The sequence below is a fragment of the Mus musculus genome, chromosome 12, assembly GCF_000001635.26.
Source record: "Mus musculus strain C57BL/6J chromosome 12, GRCm38.p6 C57BL/6J".
In the NCBI taxonomy this organism is placed as follows: Eukaryota; Metazoa; Chordata; class Mammalia; order Rodentia; family Muridae; genus Mus; species Mus musculus.
Window position 1 is genome coordinate 57,669,445 of NC_000078.6, and position 24,355 is coordinate 57,693,799.

The following is a 24,355-nucleotide window of genomic DNA, read 5'->3' on the forward strand; positions in this document are numbered from 1 at the left end:
TTACTGGGCAAAAGTACTCAGATCTTACAGCTGAGAGACTTTGGGATCCAGTGTGGTGATCTAGTGTAATACAACACACGTATGAGGCAATATGACAGTATAGTCATTAACAACTATTTATGCAAGGTGGAGATTGCATTTCTCAGACAAGGAATATAATGTCTCTCAGCCATATTAGGAAAGATAAGTAGAATTTGGGGGTTGGGGGAGGATCCATTTTCCATATCTGCTTATTTAGTTTTGAGTTCATTCCATAGTAGCTTCATTACCTTGCTGCATTTAGGGGCTTTCGGATTTTAGTTGGTACCACCACCATTCTGGTCTTTTAAAGCGTTTCTCTCAGCTCTCATTAGCGAAGCTTCCTCCTGCAGTAGATGGGAACTAACCCAGGGACCCACATCTGGTCAATGTGCAGAGAGAGAGAGAGAGAGAGAGAGAGAGAGAGAGAGAGAGAGAGAGAGAGAGAGAGAGAGAGAGAGAGAGAGAGAGAGAGAGAGAGAGAGAGAAACTTTGGAGAAGCCAGTCTTACATGGATGTCTTCATCAGACTCGTACCCCATCAAGGCTTAGGGATCGATGTGGGAGAGGAAGTGAAAAACCATAAGGGCAGATAGGTGATGTCATGGATGGATGTTACAGATGATGTCATGACTCCAAGGCGACACTTTCAGTCACAACAGGACTGATGCGTGGATGAATACACAGTGACTGTGATAGCGCACAAAACCTGAATGGGCTTAGGGGAGATGGGTTCAGCCATGAGACAGGGGACAGGGACATGGACACAAACTCCCACCCTTAACCAGGAAACTAATTGTGATTGACAGCTGCCATGAGAAGGAAAATCAGTTTTCTTCAACAGAATGTTGCAGGGTATATCAACTACACTCCAAGGCAGGCCCTATACCCAGGAGGAGCTGGCCAGCACAGGTCAAAATTCAATAATACCTCTGTGGACTTTTTATTTCATTTTGCTTTGTTTGATTTTTTTTTTTTTGGTTGGGAGAGAGACAGAGAAAAAGGAGAACCAACATGATGTTGGGGATTAGGGATGGGAGGAGGATCTTGGAGGACTTGGGGAGGGGAAAGCATGATGAAAATATAAAGTAATTACTGTAAGCACTCTTCTTGTCCTAGTGACTAAGTGACTCACACTTGACTTTGTAGGTTCTTGTTTTTCACCAGAACACTCTTTGCTAACTAGCACTGGTGATAACTGGAGTTTTAATTCCACTACACGGCACTACTACTTTGACTTCATTTTCCTTTTCTTTTCTTTTCTTTTCTTTTCTTTTCTTTTCTTTTCTTTTCTTTTCTCTTCTCTTCTTTTCTTTTCTTTTTCTTTTAAAGGTTGCATCTCTTACTACACTTTATTAGATATTTTATTTATATACATTTCAAATGCTATCTTGAAAGTTCCCTATACCCTCCCTCTGCCCTGCTCCCCTACCCACCCTCTCCCACTTCTTGTCCCTGGCATTCCCCTGTACTGGGGCATATAAAGTTTGCAATACCAAGGGGCCTCTCTTCCCAGTGATGGCCGACTAGGCCATCTTCTGCTACATATGCAGCTAGAGATAAAAGCTCTGGGGGTACTGGTTAGTTCATATTGTTGTTCCACCTATAGGGTTGCAGACCCCTTCAGTTCCTTGGGTGCTTTCTCTTGCTTCTCCATTGAGGGCCCTGTGTTCCATCTTATAGATGACTGTGAGCATCCACTTCTGTATTTGCCAGGCACTGGCATAGCCTCATACAAGACAGCTATAACAGGGTCCCTTCAGCAAAATCTTTCTGGCATATGCAATAGTATCTGGGTTTGGTGGCTGATTATGGGATGGATCCCTGAGTGGGTTATTCTCTGGATAGTCCATTCTTTCATTTTCTATGTCCCTTTATAGAGGTTTCTAAGCAAGAAAACAGAGAACAAGATATCCTGTAGATGTAGTCCGCATAGATTAGTTTCCAAGGCCAGAGAACCAAAGTGAGGAAGGAGAGAAACGTGGGAGCACAAACAAACCACCTGGCTCAGAAATTAGAAATATGAATAGAGGAGCCAGGTAGTCAGTGGGCTAAAAAGTTTACTGCCCTGGACGATTATCATGGGAATATGGTCAAAGAACAGACAGGGGTGGGGGTGGGGGAAGAGATGGCATCTCAGTGGTCTATGCTGACACTTCTCATGTCACCCCTCAAAGGATATGGTGAAAGCACAATCTTTCAGACATTAGAGATTGTTTTGGAAGTGTGACATAATCTGACACACATTTGTGGAAGTAAACTCCCAAATGGCACATGGATGATGGATTAGACAAAGACCAAGAGTTAGAAGCAGAAAGTTGAGTATTGACTGTCTTAGCTAGGGTTCCTGTTTCTGTGATGAAACACCATGACCAAAAGCAATTTTCAGAGGAAATTTGGCTTACACTTCCATATCACTGTTCATCATTGAAGGGAATCAGAACAGGAACTCAAGCAGGGCAGGAACCTGGAGGCAGAAGCTGATGCAGACAGAGGCCAGGCAGGAGTGTTAACTATGGGCTTACTCCCCATGGCTTACTCAGCCTGCTTTCTTATAGAACCCAGGACCACCAGCCCAGGGATGACACTACCCACAATAGACTGGGTTCTTCTACATCAATCACCAATTAAGAAAATATCCTAGAGTCATGCCTACATCCAGCCCTATGTCCTGTAGGCACTTTCTGTACTGAGGTTCCCAAACCTAAGATGGCTTTGTGTCATACTAGCCAGGATGCTGCATTCCATGCAGGCTGGATGATGAAGGCTTTTACTAGAATGAGGAGTGGAGATTATAAGAAAGAATGAAAGAACAGGAGCCTTTTCTTACTTTCGCTCTCCTACTTTAGCACCTTCTTACAATATAAATTCAGTAAGTAAAAGATGATGAGACTAAAGCTTCCTTTCAAACTTCCAGTAGAGTGTCCTTATGCCATGCCCCATAGCTACTATACTGCCACACCTATAGAAATGCTACCAAATGAAAGCTGTATTGCCAGTGAGAATTTGAAATGGAACCTATAGCTGTATCATTTGAAAGTATTTGCATGATCAACTGTCATAATTTATGGAAGAAATAAGGTTCAGGTTCTTATCCGTTGTAGCTTTGGAAGAAGCACTTCCTTATTCCTGCCTGCTTATCTTCTGAAGTCCCCACTACAATCATCACGCAGAGTGTGAGGCAGCCAATCAGATTAGGAAGGAGCACCACTGTCATGGGGGGGGGGGAGCAGTCTAGAGAGTGTGCCTTGTTAGAAATAAATTTCCATTTAGTTTACAGAGATTCTTCATACTGTGTTACAGTTTTAGTGATTGAAAATATGAACTTGGGTTACATAAAATTAGCATTATTTTAATAAGAGAAAAATAGCAATTTTTTTGTATGTAGTTGAGTCTGAATCATTGATCAGAAAGGTAATTGTGTTTCTGTAGTTAAAATTAGTAATTATTATTATTTTTTTTTGAAACCAGATCAGCATCTCATGGAGTACTTCCTGGAGAGAGAAAGTATTTCCTTAAAGTTCCATTATATGAGCGTCAAATAAGGTGCCCCAGCGTACCCACAATTTTAAATTTTGATAAATTTGCTGAGAGCAGAGGAGGAATACCAAAAAATACTGATCCTTGGACATGGGTTCTGGAGTTATTTGCTAAAGACAAACCTCGGCAAACACACACCGCAGTTGCATCATCTGCTCAAGAAGATGTTCCAGAGCCAGTGATAGAGCTCTCCAAACTGGAGTTAAGCGATCACGTAAAGTGTAACCTTCCACCAGAGGTCATTAAGTATTACGAGTCTGAAGTGGAGAAGTTGACTCAAGAAATAAAAAGTGAGAAAAGAAATCTGGCATTTGTGTACTGTAGGCGTGGAGCCATTTACCGGAAACTGGGAAAGCTGCAAAGTGCCATGAATGACCTACAGGAAGTAAGTTTAAAAAAAAATCAAAACAGCACAATTCACCACTCACGTTGCTTTTGTTTATACTGCAGTTTTCTATTGAGATGTTGAATAGCAGAAGATTGGTGAACAGCTTATGTGGTTGTGAAATACAAGTATGAACACTTTGAGACACTTATTAAAACACTAGATTTGGGGGGGGGCATTGTGAGATTTTATTTGCACACATGTATGGGACTGGTACCAGTGATGTTTGAGAAACTCATTTAATAGTGTTTCTTCCTTTTGAAAATGAACTTGCCTGACTTTATACATGTGTTTTTTTTTTTCAGGCTATATTCCAGGAGCCATTCTTTCTAAATGCCTATTGGCACAGACATTTCATTTATCTTTTCCAAGACAAAGTCAATGATGCTTTGGATGATTTGAATTTCATAACTAAGTACAATAAAAACCATGCAGGTGGGTTTCATATGGAGACAGGCCCAGCACCTGTCGCTTTATCTCAGCTCTTGTCATTACTATAAGTAGACATAAGTGGTAGATAGAAGTTCTGCACAGACATGGTATATGTCTCCAGCTTTAAAAGTACAGTTTTCTTAATATTACACATTCAGACTGTTTTTTTCCCATTATGTTTGTATTTATGCCCTAGAGATCTGTTTCAGCACAAACACCCTCATTTATCTTATAAGGAGAATATGAACTCAAAGTTATAGTGGGGGGTGCTTTGTAAATCTTCTCTTGGCCACACGTTTCAGTATGAGAGCTGTGGTGCTGTGGTGACAGAAGCGCCATTTTCTAACTCCCTCAGTGTTTGGACACAGAACTTTCTAGAAACGTGGGAATGTCATACTCATCTTTGAATCCCTAGCACTCGCAGATCCACCACATGATATGGTAGAAGATGGCTGAATGTTTCTGGTCTCTGTGTGCCAAAACTCCACACCACTCTGTGTCATACAATCTTAACATTTCATTGCATCTGGTAAGAATGAAATATTTCAAACCACTTCAGAGGTGAGTGGTCATTTTGCTACTTCAGAGTAACACAACTTAAAATTGCAAATGAGTATTCAGACTCTGAGGGGGAAAATAAGGTGTGGGACTTAAGAAAAATGAGATAAAGTCTACCAGTCAAACTCATTCCAAGACTGCAGTTTTGGAGAGGGATTGTTGCCTTAAATTCACAGTTAAGGAATAAGTTGTAAAGTGGAGTTTTGCCTCTTCTCTTTGCAGAGGCATACTTGTCAAAGGCAGAGATTTTCAGAGAGAAGGACATTACATTGGCAATCCTGAATTACAGTCAGGCCATTAAGTGCAGGCCCAAAGATGCTGACCTTTATTTCAAGAGAGGGGAGATGTACGAGAAGACAAACAAAGTGCTGGCTATTGATGACTACTCTAAAGTAAGCTTCGTGATGCTCAGTGCTCCCACCTATAGATTTTACATCGCAAACATTCTTTCTGACTTATTTATTTTAAAAGTGTTTGGCTTGCATGTATGCATGTGCACCAGGCACGTGTCTGGTGCCTTCAGAGGTCAGAGACCATCAGGTTCCCAGAAATTGAAATTATAGACTTCACTTGGGGGGTGCTGGAAACCTAACCCCAGATCTCCTACAAGAGCAACACACTGCCCCAATTCACAGAGCCAACTCCCTTGTAAAGCCCTTAAGAGTCATCACATATTCTATATAATAAACTAATAAGTTATTTACAGAACTTCCATTGCTGGCATGCTGCTACACCAGTTTCATGATTTAAAAACATTGGTGAATGAATGAATGGAGATCAAAAGGTAGATGTGAGGCACTGAAGCAACCCTAGGGAACTTTCAACGTTTCCACTTCTCTCTTCTTGGACTAAGAAATATGGCTTTAGAAGCCTTTGAAAATTGCCTTTCCTCTATGGATAATAGAGGAAATTGCTTTCTTCCTTCATCAAACTCTTGAACAGTTGGCGCCCTCTTCATGGAACCTACTGATTCTCAAAGAAGCTCTGATGGCAGGTTCATTTACTCTTTCATTCATTTACAAAGATTTGTTGACTGAGACACGGCATAAGTACTAGATAAATGGTGGACAACAGAAATGTTTCTAGATTATGAATATCTCAAAGAAAAGAGTCTTAAGGGAAGATAAAGATGTGAAATTATAATGGTGTCATGAAGCAAAGCAGGTGGGAGAGAATACCCATAAGGAGGTGAGCTTTTGATTGAACTGCACCTCGAGGCTGCCACCAGGGCTAACGTTTCCCTTGGATGCAGCAAGACATGCATTTCTGTCTGACTGACTTTTCACTATAAATCTTAGTCCTAAGTACAATGGACAAACTGCTTAAATTATTCAATTGTGCGAGTTCCCAACTGCCATATTTCTTCATGGCTTAGCTTGATGTTCTTCTGCTTAAGAAAGTATTCTTGGTCTTGTAACTTCTGATTTTGAAGTAACCAAAAGTCTCTTTGAAGATCTAAGATTATACATACTGAGTAGGCTTAATTTAGGAATATGTATGCATACACACACACACACACACACACACACACACACACACAAATACACACATATGCATGTAACAATTAATGAAAAAGAGATCATGAATTTGAACGAGAGTAAGGAGGGGTATATGGGAGGGTTTGGAGGAAAGGAAGAGGAAATGATGTAATTATAATCTCTAAATTAGAGGAAAATATGTAAAAATCCTTATTGACTCTTCTCACTTCCTGTGTTTGACACTAGAGTTTAAAAACAGATGAACACAGCATCCTGAAACCAAACAGGTCTCAAACTACGTAGCACATTCCTTCCTCCTTTAACTGTCCCCATGCAGCTCCTATGTGCAGCAGTTCTTGCCTAGCATCACCTGGCACGCAGCTTGCCAGCTGAACACACGGTGACTCTGCTTCTGCCCTCTGCTCTTTCCTGTGTCACCGAGTAACCATGAGCCCCCTCACCGCCAATTTATTTCTTCTCATTGTTAGGGGCTGAGTTAAGCCACAACCCATGCGGCTGAGTTGGCTAGATCTTTCATCTGTTGTTAGGACAGAATGATGCGAGACAGCGCAGCTCTACCCTACAGTTTTTATTTTTGAGATTATAATATAATTACATCATATTTCCCACTTCCCATTCTTCCTTCCTAACCTTCCCATATAGCCCTACTCACTCTTTTTAGGATTCATGGCTTCTTTATTCATTAATTGTTACATGCAAGTGTGTGTGTGTGTGTGTGTGTGTGTGTGTGTATGAGCATGCATACATATATAAGCAAGATTATAGCAAGATTATAGCTTGTTTAGTTGGGATAAATCTGATAGCAGATAACCAGTCAGTGTGCTCTCTCTGGGGAGACTACTTTTCCAGGCTCAGCTTTCCTTCTGTAGAGGCGAGGCCTTATGGCCTTTCCCATATCCACTTTGTCATGTGTGTTACTGTTCCCCTTGTTCAGGTCATGCTCAGGCACTCATGTTTGTGACACTTAACGGGGTAGTTTCTGACATCACTAAGATATATAGGAATTTTTATCAGTGATAAGTTTCAGTCGTCAACAGCTTTGGCGTCTTGTATTTGCTGTTTGTCTTCCCCCTTGGGTAATATCCCACCTCAAGAATTTGATGGTGGGCCCAGTTCTTAGTATAATCTTTAAACAAAAATCTGAAGAATTTTAGCATCTTAAAGTGGGTTTTTCTTCTATATTTTGAAAATGACCATATACTGGTCTTAGTTTTTCTCATTGTGTAATATGTGTGCACCCTCACACCCCTCTAGTGTATTTACTATAATCGCAAAAGATCAGATGCATTATGGAAACGTGGGATGTTTTACTTTGAAAATGGAAACTGGATTGGAGCCGTATATGATTTTACATCTCTGTTAAAACTTGACCCCTATAATTCCAAAGCAAGGTAGGAATTAATTTAGATGTACATTTTGAAATGATTTACTATTTAAATGTGCTTTCAGGAAAAGTGACTTGCTATAATCTGACAGCCCCCTTTTAAGACAACGAGCTAATGTTCAGTGCCAAGTTATTTCTTTGTATTTTCAGGTTCTCACTACTTGGTAATTACGCAAAGAATTGTTTAGCATCCATAGTTTCCTTCTTTACATTTCCTCTTCATTCATAGCCTTTGTATTCACTGCGTACACAGTTCTGTTCAAATATTTTCCTGTAATATCTTATTGTAATGTGTGTATTAAAGCTTCACCATTTCTTTTTTGTTGTTTTAAATTTTATTAACTTTCCCTTTTAATGAAAATAGATTTTTCCCCCACATAATCTATCCTGATTACAGTTTTCCCTTCTTCCACTCCTCCCAGTTCCTTTCCACCTCTCCTCCCACCCACATCTGCTTTCTGACTCTCACTAGAAAACAAACAGACTTCTAAGGGATAATAATAAAATAAAATAAAATAAAATAAAGGAAGATAAAACTACAAACAGAAGTAAAAACAAAAGAAAATAAAAACAAAACAAGAAACGGTATACAAAACGGACTGATGGCGAGCCCTACTTGTTCACAGACTCAGGAATTCCATAAAAACACTAAACTTGAAGTCATAATATATGTGCAAAGGACTTGTGAGGAAGAAAGAGAGGAAAAATACAAATACAATAAAAAATAAAAGTATGATTAAAAGTAAGGAAAAGCATTGACCTGACAAGAGGAGACAAGGAACGTCTTAAGATGCCATCAAATTCATTATTTGTTGGCCATCTACTGCTGGGCACACATCCTGCCCCAAAGAGTAGTTTGTTTCCCCAGCGAGACTTCAAAACTAAATTTTCATTTACAAGTGGTTAGCAGTTAGAGATAGCTTCTGGTTTAGGTGTGTGTGTGTGTGTGTGTGTGTGTGTGTTTCTCCTTTCAGCTGTAGGACCCCATCTGTTACAAACCTGTGAAGGACCTATGCATGTTGCCTCGTGTCTTTAGTTCATATGTGTATCGATTCTGTTTATTTAGAGGACCCTTTCCCCTTGGCACCCTCCATCCTCTCTAGCTCTTACATCCTTTCCACCTCTTCTTTCACAGGGTTTCCACTAGTCCTTCTGTTTATGGACACATCCCTTTTAGGACTGAGTGTACCAAAATCTCTGACTCTGAATATTATATGAGAGTTGGTCTGTATATTTGTTCCCATTTTCTGTAGATAGAGCTTCTCTGATTATGACTGAACAAGGCTCTGACCTATAAGTATAGCAGAATATCATTAGGACTCATTTTCTTTATCTACATAAAAAAAACCAAAACAAACCCAGTAGTATTCAACCTTATCCTCAGCTCTGGCATATGTAACCTGAGTTTCTTGGTCTCCCATGCAATGCCAGGGTTCCATCTTGTAGTGTGGGCCTTGAATCCAATCAGATACTGATGGGTTACTCCCATAAGCTTGCGCTACTATTGCACTGGAACATCTTGCAAGGAAGACACCATTGTCAATGCAAGGCTTAGTGGCTGAGTTGATCTTTATGTTTCTCTTTTGGTAGCATGCAGAGCACTTTCTTGTAACAAAGGTGCTAGAATACAGGGGTGAAGGTTCTATGTAGGCATTAGTTCAACTTCTCCAAGTTTGATGAGTTGTGGAGGCATTGTCTTCAGCAGTAGGGCCTTGCAGTCAGTTTGTGAAGAGCAATCTATAGCCTTGGCAGTATAAGGGGTTGTTTGGGGATTCCCATGTTCCTATAGGACCCCTTTGGCCAAAACTCAATTAGATATAACCCTTTCTTGATACTAGAATCTATATTTGGTAATGATGGATGGCTCTATTTAAGGCTCTATATCCCCCATTATTTAGCTTACTTTCATATATACATATGCATATATATGAAGAAAGAGCCCTAACTAGTCGACCATTGTCTCCAAATGTAGCTTCTAGTACAGAGATATAAATATAAATTAAATATAAAGATAATACACATGCATACATGTGCATGTGTGCATGCATCCCCCCACACATACTTCTGTATTAGGATTACATACTACCCTTCAAGTAGCTCTTAATTTTAGCTTTTTCTTTCCATATTCCCTTCCTCATGTCCCTATTCCCTTCTCCTCCCCACTTGATCCTTCCTTTTCAGAACCCTTTTCTCTATAACTATATATTCTATTTCCCTTTCCTAGGGAGATCTATCTGTCCCTTCCCAGTTCTTTACTCTATACCTACCTTTTGTAATTCTACAGTTTGTAGTTTGGTTATCATTGATTTAATAGCTAATATTCACATATAAGCAAATATGTACATTTTTGTTTTTGTGGGTCTGGGTTACCTAACTCAGGATGATGTCCCCCCCCCCCCCCCAGTTCTACCAATTTATCTGCAAATTTCATGATGTCATTCATTTAACTGCTGGTGAATATTCAATTGTGTAAATATATTTTCTTTATTCATCTGTTGAGGACATCTAGGTTGGCTCCAATTTCTGGATGTGTACAGCGGCCACGGTTAGGAATTGCCTGTGTGGTCGGATGACACGTCCTTTGGGTATATGCCCAAGAATGGTACAGTTAGATTTTGAGGTAGATAGATTCCAACCTTCCTGAGGAACTGCCACTTTAATTACCATCGTTGCTGTACATGTTCTCATTCCCACCAGCAGTGGAGAAGTGTTTCCTTCACTCCACATCCTTGCCTAAGTGAGCTTTCACCTGTTTTATTGATCTTGTCCATTCTGACTAGTGTAAGATGAAATACCAAAGTAGTTTTGGTTTGCATTTCCCTGATGGCTAAGGATGTTGAACATTTTATTCATTCATTCATTCATTTATTTATTTATTTATTTATTTATTTATTTATTTATTTATATTCCAGTCATTTCTTACTCTTGGTCTCCATTCCAAAAGGTCCTTATCCCATTGCTTCTCTCCCTTGCTCCCCCACCCCATGCCAGGGCTCCCACTTCCCTGGGGACTCAAGTCTCTTGAGGATTAAGGACATTTTCTCCCACTAAGGCCAGACCAGGCAGACCTCTGCTATATATGTGCCAGGGACCTCGGATTGGACTGGGCATGCGCCTAGTTAGTAGCTCAGTCTCTGGGAGCTCCCTGGGGTCTGGGCTAGTTGAGTCTGCTGGTTTTCCTATGGGATCATTCTCCCTTTCAGCGTCTTCAATCTTTCCCCTCATTCAACCTTAGGGATCCCCAACTTCAGTCCAATAGTTGGGTACCTGTCTCTGTCTCAGTCATCTGCTGATAGGAACTCTCAGAGGACAGCCATGCCAGGCTCCTGTCTGTAAGCACATCATAGCATCAGTAATAGTGTCAGGCCTTGGTGGCCCCTCCCCCCATGAGACAGATCCCAAGTTGGGCCAGTCATTGAACTGCCTTTCCTTCAGTCTCTTCTCCATTTTTGTCCCTGCAGTTCTTTTAGACAGGAACAATTCTGGGTCAGAAATGTTGACTGTGGATTAGTAGCCCTGTTCCTTCACTTGAGGCCCTGACTGTCTATTGGAGTTGGACTGTTCAAATTTCCTCTCCCCAATGTTGGGCATTTTGGCTAAAGGTCACCCTCAATGAGTCCTGAGAGTTTCTCACCTCCTGGGTGTTGTGGTACTTTCTGGAGGATCCCCCCATCCCACCCTAGGCTGCTTATTTTCATTCATTTTCTTGGCTCTCTGGGCTTTTCTCCTGCCTCCCCCACCTTATCTGATCCTATTCTACTTTTCCCTTCCCCCCTCCCCTCTCCCACTCAGGACCCTCCCTCCCTCTGCCTCTTGTAATTATTTCCTTCCCCCTTTTAAATGGGATTGAAACCTCACTTGGGCCTTTCAACTTGTTATATTTCTTAGGGTCTATAGGTTGTATCCTAGGTATTCTGTATTTTTTGGCTAATATCCACTTATCAGTGAGTGCATACCATGCATGTTTTTTGAGTCTGAGATACTTCACTCAGGATGATATTTTCTAGTTCCATCTATTTGCCTGCAAAACTCATGATGTCCTCATTTTTAATAGCTGAATAGTACTCCATTGTGTAAATGAACCACATTTTCTGTATCCATTCTTCAGTTGAGAGGCATCTGGTTATTTCTAGCTTCTGAATGTTACAAATAAGGCTGCTGTGAACATGCTGGAGCACATGTCCTCATGGTATGGTGGGGTGTCTTTTGGGTATATGCCCAGTATTGGTATAGCTGGGTCTTCAGGTAGAACTATTTCCAATTTTCTGAAGAACCTCCAGATTGATTTCCAGAGTGTTTTTTTACCAGTTTGCAATTCCACTAGCAATGGAGAAGTGTTTCTCTTTCTCTACATCCTTGCCAGCATGTGCTGTCATTTGAGTTTTTGATCTTAGCCATTCTGATTGGGGTGAGGTGGAAACTCAGTGTCATTTTGGTTTGCATTTCTCTGATGACTAAGGACTATGAACATTTCTTTAAGTGCTCTGGACTATTTGAGATTTTTCTGTTGTGAATTCTCTGTCTAGCTTTGTACCCCATATTTTAATTAGGTTATTTGGGGTTTTGGAGATTAACTTCTTGAGTTCTGTATATATTTTGGATATTAGCCCTCTGTCAGATGTAGGGTTAGTGAAGATTTTCTTCAAGATTTCCTGTAGGTTGCCAATTTGTTCTGCTGATGGTGTCTTTTGCCTTATAGAAGCTTTTCAGTTTCATGAGGTCCCATTTATCAATTCTTGATCTTAGAGCCTGAGTCATTGGTGTTCTGTTCAGGAAATACTCCCCCCCCCCCGCCTGTGCCAATGAGTTCGAGGCTCTTTCCTACTTTCTCTTCTATTAGGTTCAGTGTATCTTATTTAAGGTTCAGGTCCTTGATCCACTTGAACTTGAGCTTTGTGCAAGGTGATAAATACACATCTATTTTTATTCTCCTACAAACAGACTGCCAATTAGACCAGCATCATTTATTGAAGATGATTTCTTTTTTCCACTTTATGTTTTTGGCTTCTTTGTCAAAGATCAAGTGTCCATAGGTGTATGAGTTTACTTCTGGGTCTTTGATTCTATTCCATCGATGAACCTGTCTGTCTCTGTGCCAATACCATGTTGCTTTTTTTTTTTTTAAATCACTATTGCTTTGTAGTACAATTTGAGATCAGAGATGGTGATTCCCTCAGACGTTCTTTTATTGTTGAGAATTGTTTTGGCTATCCTTGTATTTTTTGTTGTTCCATATGAAGTTGAGAATTGCTATTTCCATGTATTTGAAGAATTGTGTTGGAATTTTGGTGGGCATTGTATTGAGCAGCCTCATAGAGGCAGGTGGAGAGGGAGGAGGGAGGGGATAGAGTACTCATGAAGGGGAAACTGGGAAGGGGGAATAACATTTGAAATGTAAATAAATAAAATAACCACTAAAAATTTAAAAAGCAAGCTAATATGTTTATAGGCATGTCTTTATGTTGGGAAAGTTTTTTTTTTATTGTTTTGTTGAGAATAGTTTAGATTAATTCTTTTCATGGTATTCCAAATTCCCTGGATATTTTGTGTCAGGAATTTCTTAGCTCTAACATTTTCGTTGACCGTTGTATCAATTTCCTCTATTGTATCTTCTATGCCTGAGATTCTCTCCTCCATCTGTGTTCTGTTGGTGATGTTTGCATCTGTTGTTCCTGTTCTCTTCCCTAGGTTTTCCATCTCCAGAGTTTCCTCAGTTTGTGTGTTCTTCATTGCTTCTATTTTCATTTTCAGGTATTACACAGTTTTATTTATTTTCCTTCTCCTGTTTGATTGTATTTTTCTATATTTCCTTAAGGGATTTGTTTGTTTGTTTTTTTTTTCTTTAAAGGTCTCTATCATCTGTATAAGTTTGAATTCAAGGTCATCTTCTTGTGCTTCAAGTATGTTAGGATATCTAGGGCTTTGTATAGTAGGAGCTGTGCTTTGGAAGTGTCATGTTGCCCTGGATCTTGTTGATTGTGTTTTTTTTTTTCGAGGTCTTTTAGCCATCTGGATGGCTTTGGTTCCTGGATGTTCTGATTGTAGTAGATATTGTGAGGCGGGGGGGGGGGGGGGATTCACCTTGATAATCCCAGGGCGACAGGCCTTTGATGAGTATCCTTGCATTGTATGGTCCTGGATCTGAAGGTCTGTATAGTTCAGGAGCAGCAGGTCCAGTGAAGGTGGACAGAGAGATGACTGGAGAAGGGATGTCTACCTGGGATAGCAGGCAGCTCAGGTCAGGTTGGGTGCTCCAGGAGATTTAGGGAGCAGGAAAGATGGATGCTTGAAGGGAAGCTAACCTGTATGCCTCAGGATCTGCAGATATGATAAAGGTGGGTGGAAAGGAGAGGGGAGGATGGAGGTCCAGAAGGCTTGTCCCATAGTACTCAGTGGGCGTGGGAAATGGGTTGGGGAATAGCGGCTTATCTGTGTGGTTCAGGCTCAACATGTCTGATGAAGGTTGGAGGAGAGGTAGCAGGAGAATGGAGGTTCCCATGGTCTAGGAGGCTGCTCAGGGAAGCTTGTGATTGTCATTTCTGAGCCATTTATTTTTCAGTTACTTCAAGGAAACTACTTATAACCTGTTCCTATCAATAGATGTTCTAATTTCAAAGGATAAATGGCTCTTGGGCATTACATATTTTTTGATGATATTTAGAATATACTTAATTTTGTTTTGTTTTGAAGATTTGTCATCATTATTCACATGAGGGCAGGCAGTTTTATAATCTGAACTTGATTTCAAAACTTTTCTACTTTACTAAAATGAAGTAAATCTCCCTTCTTCTCTTAAAAGCATGCACTTTGCGTTTGGTATGTTTGTGTTCTTTGAAATTTAGAAGGGGCTCACTTCTGAAATTACACACTTCATATCTAGTAGAGGTCTTTCAAAAAAAACAGGCATCTTGAATTCTTTGAAGACAGAATACTCAAGAAGGAAGACCAAAATGTGGGTGCTTCGGTCCTTCTTAGAAAGGGGAACAAAATACTCACAGGAGCAAATATGCAAAGTGTGGAACAGAGACTGAAGGAAAGGCCATCCAGGAACTGCCCCTCCTGGGGATCCATTCCATAAACAGTCACCAAACCCATATACTATTGTGGATGTGAAGAAGTGCTTGCTGAAATGAGCCTGATCTGTCTCCTGAGAGGCTCTGCCAGTGCCTGACAAATATAGATGCGGATGTTCACAGCCAACTATTGGACTGAGCACTGGAACCCCAGTGGAGGAGTTAGAGAAAGGACTGAAGGAGCTGAAGGGGTTTGCAACCCCATAGAAAGAGCAACAATATCAACCAACCAGACCCCCCAGAGCTCCCAGGGATTAAACCACCAGCCAAAGGATACACATGGAAAGACCCATGGCTCCAGCCGCATACGTAACAGAGGATGGCCTTGTCTGGCATCAGTGGGAGGAGAGGCCCTTGGTCCTATGAAGGCTTGATGCCCCAGTGTAGGGGAATACCAGGGTGGGGAGGCAGGAGTGGGTAGGGGGGAAGGGGAAGGGATAGGACGTTTCTGGAGTGGAAACAGGGAAAGGGGAAACATTTGAAATGTAAATAAAGAAAATATCCAGTAAAAGAAAAAAGAAAGAAATATCTCATGTATGTCCTAACAAATAAAAAATTTGTATTTATTCTTTGAGACAGGGCCTCTATGTAACCTTAGCTGACCTGGAACTTGCTATGTAGACCAGAGATCCTCCTGTGTGGGTTAAAGTGAGGTCCTGCATCCTGCCTGCCTGCCACTGGGGCTAGGGCTGCTTGCGAAAGCAGAAGGGAAGTTTGACTGCGTGCACCCCATACCGCCCGGCGGGTGTCAAGGCTGTGAGAAGCCACAGGACCCCACTCCGAGGGTGGGGAAGCACAGTCTGAGCTCCCCCCTGCCCGGAGTTGGCTCGGGGTCCCTGGGCCTGCACAGAGGTAGAGGACACCAGGGTCTCAAATTCTTGGACACCATAGATGTGGCTGGACTCAGGAAGAGCTGAGAAAGGAGTGTGGGCCCCGCCTACCTGGCTGTTGCCAGGTAACTGTGGGGGTGGAGTCCAGACAGAATACCAGGGACTTGGCTGATGGCCACAGAATTATGGAGCTGGGGCCTCCTGTCAGGGGCCTAGTGTCTGGGAGCATGGTGAACAGGGCCTTCTGTCCCTTGCAGGAGCACCTGCTGGGTGTCTGGGGTTTAAACCTAGCTCGACCAGAAAACAGGCTGCCTTTCACGGTCCCATACTCCTGCATCTGCCTCCCAAGTGCTGAGACTTGAAGGTCTGTGCCATCACACCCAACTGATACTCAAAGTTCTTACAGCATCAACCTTTCCAGGGGCTCCCCCAGCACGACACTGCCCATGTTAACCGTCCAAGCAATGCCTGCTGGTGCTACGTCCATTCCCACTGAATCAGTATTTGAGTCAATCCTTTAGGCTCACACTGGGATACTTCCCATCCCTCCCTATCCCTATCTCTCGAATGATGAGCTTTGACTATCATAAAAATAAAGATCACCAGTCTCAAAAGCTTTTCTCAGTCGCTTCCTTTTCCCAGTTGACTAAAGACAAATGCTTTAAAATAACCGATGTGTCTTTGTAATAGGATAGGCTATCTCATATTATCTTCAACTGACCTTCATATTTTTTTCTCGACCCCAAACCTTTTGTGCAAATACTGCTCCTCTCACTAAAAATAAAACGAGCATCCAGAATAAATCAATAATAAAGAATGAGTTTCAAAGGTATTTTAAAAAGTTGTCTCCTCTGTAAAAGAAATGAGATAAAAGTTAATAACCATACAGCTACCCCATAAACACAACTAATAAGCATATAATTATGTAACAAAGTGTCCCTATAAAATGTTTATGTTGTTTTGACAGCTGCAGCACAACTAAGCTCTATTGGCAAGCAAAGAGAAACAATCAGAAACTAGGTGATAGGTTTAACAAAAAGAGAGACTATCTGTTTTGCAGTCAACACTCGAATGCTTTTCTTTTTCTAGGACATACCGGGGAAGAGCATATTTTAAAAGGAATTTATATAAGCAAGCAACCCAAGATTTTTCTGCTGCCATCCACTTAGACCCCAACAACTGGGTAGCGCTGTACTACCGAGCCTGCTTATTTAGAAAGAGTAGCCCTTACAGAGCACTGCAGGATTACAGCGTGTCAGGTACTTGGCTGCGTGTTTGTGAGAGTCCCGTATGAGGGGGATGCTAATGTTCCTTCACTTATGTAATATGTAGATCACTGTGTAGTACTGTGGAGATTTGCTTTTTATGTATGTTGCTCGCACGGATGTGTGAATACACATACATGTAGAGGCTGGAGGATAATTTCAGGAGCTGACTACGTTTTCCCTTTTATTCTTTCCTTTCTCTCTTATTCTTCCAAATTATATTCTTTTCTGCAACATTGCCCTTCACTGGCCTCACTACATAGGCTAGGTTTTGTGAGCAAAAAAAAAAAATATAGGGGTCCACTTTCCTCAGCCTCCCCTTTACTGAGATTACCAGCAGCACATGCTACCATGCCAAACTCCCCCTCTTCTGAGGGATAGAACTCAGGTCTCTGTGCTTCAAGGCAAGCACTTTACGAAGACATCATGCCATCCCTGAAATGCCCCATAGATGCTGAGAGGAACTCAGGTTTCATGTCTATTTCCAAGGTCTCTTGGGAAACAGGCCTGAAGCTCTTTATTCAGTTAATAACCATCCTCACATCGAATTTCTGCCCATAGCTGACTCCATCTTCGCTTCCTCTTTGCCTGCCATGGCCTCTGCTCTCACTGAGATGCCTTTTCTGAGTTCACCGTTCATTTCTCAGTATAGTATCCAATCAAATATGCCATATGTATGACTGGGACTCTGCCACCAAATCCTTTAGATTTAAAGAATTCTGTGGGACAGTCTGGCTCCACTCACCTGGTCCATTCAGAGAATCCTTTCCTTTTTACTTTTTCCCTGGAAGTCTTAACCTCCCATTTCTTCCGTCAGCCTCCCATCCTGGAAGCTGCTGTAACAATTCAAAATCTCTACTATTGAATTATTCAGAGCAGACCAGCTTGATTTTAGCCTTCACCTTTTCCTATATATTACCTCAAGGATTTAAACAATCCACCATTATAACAAGGTTCTGTGATAATGTTTGACATTTATGGGATACTTCAGTACTTTCTGAGCACAGTTCTAGGCACTATATATGGAATACTTCAATGAATACTCAAGTAATGATATGAAGAATTTACTACCATCATTTTTGTTTTTCAGAGAAAAACACAGCCTAGAGTAGTTAAATCACTCCATTATTTTTTTTTTCCTGCCAGTATCACAGCAAACCTTTTCCTGGTTGGTCAATCACACTGTGAACTGAGCAGTGAGACTGCCTTTAGGATATTGATTATTTGTTTCATTAGTATGGCCATTGCTAACATTGGCTAAAGCCCCCGAAATCTAGTATGGAAGGATGGGAGAAAAGGAGAGGGAGAGGGAGAAGGGAAAAGGGGGAGGGGGGCGAGAGGGAGAGAGAGAGGGAGAGGGGGGTTACCTCTCAATCCAGAATGGGCTTGAGAAGCTTAGAAAACAAGAATTGACTCTTATCAAAGTCCATGTAGTTCACTACCATGGTTTTGAAAGCAAAGGGGAGTTGGTAACCAAGTTGGACTTGAGAGAGGTCCTCTCAGCTGGGCACTGGTGAAGGCCACTCATCTGCAGTGGAGGTTGTTTTTCTCCTCTTGTTCCCAACATACAGTTAACTTTTCCACTTCAGTTCCAAGTTCTTCTTGCCTTAAATAGCCTCATTGAAGCCCTCTATCTCTGGAGATAAGTAGACTTGACATCTGCCACATGCCTTGTCTTGGACCAGTACACCCTCACCTGTTCTTTGGTCCTTGACGTCTTTGTGGTCTTAACGGGCCACTGCGAGCAAGGACGCCCTCCCATCGGAGTTAGTTCTAGGCCTGCCTCTGCTGTTGACTTACACCCTAGTCCCTGTTGCTGCACTGTGCTCCTCTGGCTTCAGTATCTTCATCTGTAAAGCGAACGGGATGTCAGGGTTTACTACCAGCTTCCATTAACCCGTGAACTACGATTGCCACAGTATTACTAGTTAGCCAATTTTAAAACATGCATATTATTTTTTTGCCCAAATGGGCAAACTCAACATAGACACATTGTTTATGGAATGCTAGATAAGAGAAGCAGTAGAAAGAGTGTACTTGGAAACGTAACTCATCTGACTGTCTAGAAACAAAAGTATATGTTTTATATCTTCAGTTCTTATAAATGATGGCTACGATAATCTTAATTGTTTTCTACATCGGGGCATACTCTATACACAACTAAAATTTTGGATGCTGGCGATTTGTGATTTTGAAACTGTTGTTTCTCTTGAAAGGTATGTCTTTGTTTTCATACTTATTTCACTATTGCATGAAATCAGGGGAAAATCAAATCAAAACAAAACAAAACAAAAGAAAGCTTTCCCGCATTATCAATAACTTTGTAGAAAATAAGGCTGTAATTATAAAGTCACAATAGAATTAAAGTAACACTGAAATAAGATTATTGTAGAGGCTGAAGAGCTTGGAGGAAATGTAAGTCCATGGACATTAAGTTAAAAAGTTAAAATGGAGAGTTAAGAGCAGAGGCCTCCGAGGACCACAGTGGTTTCTTTGGAATACAGAGGCAGAGTGATGCTTCAGATATAGAGTCAGAAGGGGGGTGGAAGGCCCTTTGCTGTCCAGCAGTCAGGGCTTCTGTGGGTGTGGGCTACAGAACTGTATAGCCCTTGTCTCGAAATAGAAACACTGAACAAAGTAATGTCTATGGTAATTCCCATGCTAGAAAAAATTCACTTGATTATAAAAGGGGAAATAATTTATTTGATATTGAAAAGCAATTTTATAACTATCCATGTGAAGAGGTTTGTTTTTTGTTTTCTTTTCTTTTTTTTTTTCTTACTTGAAAGCCATCAAACCTTAGAATGACTCTTAGAATTACTCATGGCCTCAGGCAAAGACTTTTGAATTGAGGAACAATAGTCATTAATTCAAGGTAACTTAGAATTACGTCAAGTTTTGCTAAAGAGTTTAGGAAACTTTACTATATTCTTTTTCAGTACAGACTCTATAATTGGTAATTTACTACAAAGCCTTTTATTAGGAAAGTTCTTCCTTTTTATTGAAAATACTTTGTTCATACAATATATTCCAATCATGGTTTCCCTCGCCTGCCTCCTTCCGGCTCCTCCCCACCTTCCCAATCACCCATGCTTATAATTTTTTAAGATCATGCAGTGCACTAATCTCATTTCTTTAGTAGAGCATTAAGAATGTCTAATTGCAACTGATTCATGTATTTCATTAGCTTATTTTTTAATAAATGATGAACATTGGAAATAAATGTAAATTTTAATACATTTTTATTGTCTTTTTAGAAATGCTACTTTGGCTTATATAAATATTGGCATCATATATCTAGAACACTTGGATAATTATACTGAAGCCTTTTGGTGGTTTACTGAAGCAATTAAAGTTGATCCTTTATATCTTCAAAGCTATATTTGTAGAGCAGAAACCTATTCTAAGGTATTTAAGACTGGAATGTTTGAATTTCAAAATATTTTAATTGTTTGCCTATTTGTCTAATGTAACTTATAATATATGAACATATTCTTTAGCTAATCACAGAGGCTCATGGATTTATAAGTAATAGCTATTAAGCAGATATATTTAACTATTATTAGTTATTTACAAAGCCTCTACTTATGAAGTGTCCATTTTCATTGCTACACTATCTCTAACACGTTTTATTCTTATTAAAATACAGCATACATTTATTGTAGTTATTGTACTTTACGCAAATAAGAATACATCATAAGGACGTTTCTGAGAATCAGTAGCTTCAAAGTTGTCTGTTATTTGCTGGGAGAAAACTACTGTTAGCCTTTTGGAATCTGTTAGTCTAATTCTGAGTATGTGTTTGTGTGTGTTTATGTACTGGTAAATGTGTGGGTTCATAGAATAAGGGATATATATATATATGTTATATATATATATATATATATAACTCCTAATAATTAACAGCTTTAGCTTTTAGTTTTTACAAGGTATCTATCTATCTATCTATCTATCTATCTATCTATCTATCTATCTATCTAACAAATTTTTAGTGTAACAAATTGAAATAACTCAATAAAACATTTGTTTTCTCCACCTAAAACCAGAATCTCTAGTCTCAAAGATACACCTCTGGGCTATTTCCTACTAACAGCTCACCCCAAGATGCTGCTTCCTTCCCAGGATCATGCAGTGACCACTTAATCTTCTTGTTTCTGCTCTTTCCTGCTTTTGATGCAACTAACAGAAGTTCCAGTGACTATGCCAATATATAAGTCCAGGCTTTTCCTTTTTTCTGCTTAAAACCTTTGGGGACCTGGTTTTCCTATCCTACCATTCCATCCTTGTTCAAACATATCTCTGGATATTCTGCTTGTAACGTGCTGAGTTATGCTGTGGTAAAAACACTTTCAGAAGCACCTTACTAAAGCAGGAAAGACTTATTTCTTGTTTGTAATAGCTGTTCTACTCTTCCTTTGCTACATCTCAGAACCTAGAGTCCAATTCAAAGTTCATATTCTCCAGATGATGAAGGTAGAGGTTGCAGAGCAGGCTCAGTGCTCTCCCCAGAGAAAGTATGTTGGTAATCTTGTTGGGTAAGACATACACATGCTTATAGTGTATTATTCTTTCCACTAATCTGTTAGTGATATAGGCCATTTAAGGAATCTGGTATGTTCCAGAAATATATATAGAATTCAATGTGCCAGCAAGATAGCTGAGTTGTTTACTCTTTGTTCTGAGAGGCCCAAATATCTATACAGTCATTATTAATTATGTTTATACATTAAGAGCTATTATAGTCAGAAAAAAATAAAAGACATAACTACACAAACTCTCTAGGAGGCATTTCTATGAGGTATTTTTGAGTAAGAAAAACAAGATTCAGAAAAAAATAATGTGTTTAAATTATCAAAGTTAAGCCCCCTCTCTGTCATATATACAGATGTGTGTGTGTGTGTGTGTGTGTGTGTGTGTGTGTGTGAGAGAGAGAGAGAGAGAGAGAGAGAGAGAGAGAGAGAGAGAGAGAGAGAGGAGATATTCTTCCACTTGTAGGTTCAGCCTCTTTATTTTATTTATTTGTTCATTTTGCACCCTGATTGTGGACCCCCCTCCCCATACTCCCAGTCCCTCTTCTCCCAGTCCCATCCTTACAAATTCCTCCCCCATTATCCTCTCCCCACTTCTCTCGGAGAGAAAGGGAAGCACCCACCTTGGGTACCACCCTGCCCTAGGATATGCATTCCCAGTAGGACTAAGTGCATCCTCTCTGACTGAGGCCCAACCAGGAAGTTCAGTTAGGCAGGGGAATACAGTCAGCTTCCTTTCTTAATCTAAGCTAAAACCTAACCCCAGAAAAGCATATAAATCCAGAAATTGAACGTCTATGGGTCCCAATGAAGTTTACTTGGTCCATAAATATTGTTAAGGTTTATATGCACAATGCCCACTCCTCCAAAGACTTACTTAGTGCCCTGCTAGTAGCACTCTTTGGGGTGCTGTAGATCAGAGGAAGTAGAGAGCTGGAATTTTATAGTGTGGCCTTGCACTGTTGCTACTTCCTTGTCTACCAAGTTATAAATCCTGACTAATGTATTCTTCCCATGGTGCAGTCAGCCACCGTGTTTTCCCCACAAGATAGACTGAATTTTCTCAATCGAATGCAAAAGAAATCCCTTTTAAAGTTGCTTTATCAAGTACTTGGTAACTATCAGCCAACAGCAGGTTTTGGATAATATTGGAAATATAAGAAAGTAGGGAGTTTTGAAGTCAGACTGAATGTATTTTGTATTATGAGCTGGGTTGGGTGTGTGTTGCTGAGGATGGAATGTTGTGGTTTAAATGTAAAATGTCTCCCATCAGCTTGTATATTTGGACTCTTGGTCCCCAGTTGGCGATGCTATTTTGGGAGACTGTGGAATCTCAATGAGGCGAAACCTTTCTGGAGATAGTACATCACTATATGGTTCTTGGTATTTTATGTCCTAACCCCACTTCTTGTCAGGTCTCTGCTACTGGTCTGTTGAGGTGAGAGATATTCCAGTCTTAAGCTCTCATTACCCTGGGGCAGTCTACTGCTGTGTGTTCTCCATCATGATTGACTGTTATGTCTTCAAAATACTAGTCAAAAATACCTCTTCCCCTCTTATAGTGCTTTCTCAAGTATCAGATCACAGGACTGAGAAAAGCAATACCAATCTGGACCATTGACACAACTAAGTATAGTAATGTGAACATGGCACTAGTTCATTAGTTGTGTGACCAGAACAAGGTCAGCTTAAGAACCAATAGCCCCAAAGTTCCACAGAAATTCTCTAATTTGTTTAAATAAACTTTATCTTGTTGGATTTTCTCTTGACTCTACACACTATTTTCTTCAAATAGTTTGTGCTATTTTGGTTCCATTTATTTCTATGTATAAATTAGTTTGTTAAACTATTTCCATGTATACATAAATTCTAATAGCAGCACACTGCCATCTTATTGATAGCAGTGCTGGTTGTTTGTGTTGCGGGAAATATTTAAAAAAAAAAAAAAGGTGCTATTGCCAGCAAAGCACTGACGGGCTGGCTGGCCAGGCAATGGCCAGCTTGTTCTCGTTTCGTGGAGACTCTCTCACTCAGAGCTCCGAAATCTCTCCACCCAGCTCACTAAGTTCCCACTGGTGGGTCGTTACCATGCCAGCCCCATGCTTCAAAACTCTCATGGTCTTTTGTGGTGCACTTCTGGCAAACCCACACTTTGTCACTGTACCTTTCTCTCTGGAACCCAGTCTAGCTGCAGTAGAAAGGAAAACACCACACAAACTTAGTTTAGAAACAATGGTAACTCAATCACTGGGCACAACCACTAGAATCCTAATCTTGTAAGCCATATTAAATCTAAATCCTCTGGTGGCGAATCCACTAGGATTTCCCATCTAAACCAGGAGACACTCGTAGCTACATCTTGTCCTCTTGCTGACCCTGTCCAAAAGCCCCTATCTATCTCCTGCCTCCTCTCTTCCTCTGTCCAATCTGGAAGTCCCACATCCTAACCCAGTGATTGGTTCCTTTATTCATTAGGGGAAGGTTCACAAGAAATCACCTTAGTAAGTGACTCATTCCTCATTCCAGGCAACCCCTCCTAGGAAAGTGGAATTAACATCAAAAACACAAGCAGCACCAGGGCTATCCACAACATGTTTGGGTTCATATTTCTAGGTTTGTGTAGTGCTGCTCTATATGGCAATGTCTTCAGTGGTAGCTGATTTTTTTTTTTTTTTGTCCTCTAAAGTATAGAAATTCAGGTTATGTTTCTGTGACCATTAATAGGGATAGAAAGAATGCTTCCTTTCCATATGAATGTCAAACTGTCCTCTTTTTATACCACTCTTATGATTTGTTTTATCCACTCACTTATTAATTTTATTCCAAGCCTGTTTCTCCACTGT

The 24,355-nt window shown here is 40.5% G+C and overlaps 1 protein-coding gene across 19 annotated transcripts in view; it reads left to right on the top strand.

The window, feature by feature from the left end:
• Positions 1–24,355, top strand: part of Ttc6 (tetratricopeptide repeat domain 6) — a 191,208-nt gene that overhangs the window by 122,741 nt on the left and 44,112 nt on the right. For 9 of the 19 annotated variants that reach the window (XR_001780477.2, XM_017315184.2, XM_017315185.2 and 6 more), the window contains 7 exons: positions 3,489–3,942; positions 4,248–4,377; positions 5,155–5,324; positions 7,686–7,822; positions 16,808–16,977; positions 19,079–19,199; positions 20,241–20,391. Coding sequence is in view for 13 of the 19 variants with exons in the window: in XM_017315184.2 (XP_017170673.1) it covers positions 3,489–3,942; positions 4,248–4,377; positions 5,155–5,324; positions 7,686–7,822; positions 16,808–16,977; positions 19,079–19,199; positions 20,241–20,391 (1,333 nt within the window). In the remaining 6 variants the exon portion in view is untranslated. Of the gene's footprint in view, positions 1–3,488; positions 3,943–4,247; positions 4,378–4,406; positions 4,904–5,154; positions 5,325–7,685; positions 7,823–16,807; positions 16,978–19,078; positions 19,200–20,240; positions 20,392–24,355 lie in introns of those variants that run through there. The other 10 variants (XR_001780479.2, XR_001780478.2, XR_001780482.2 and 7 more) reach the window with 8 other exon arrangements.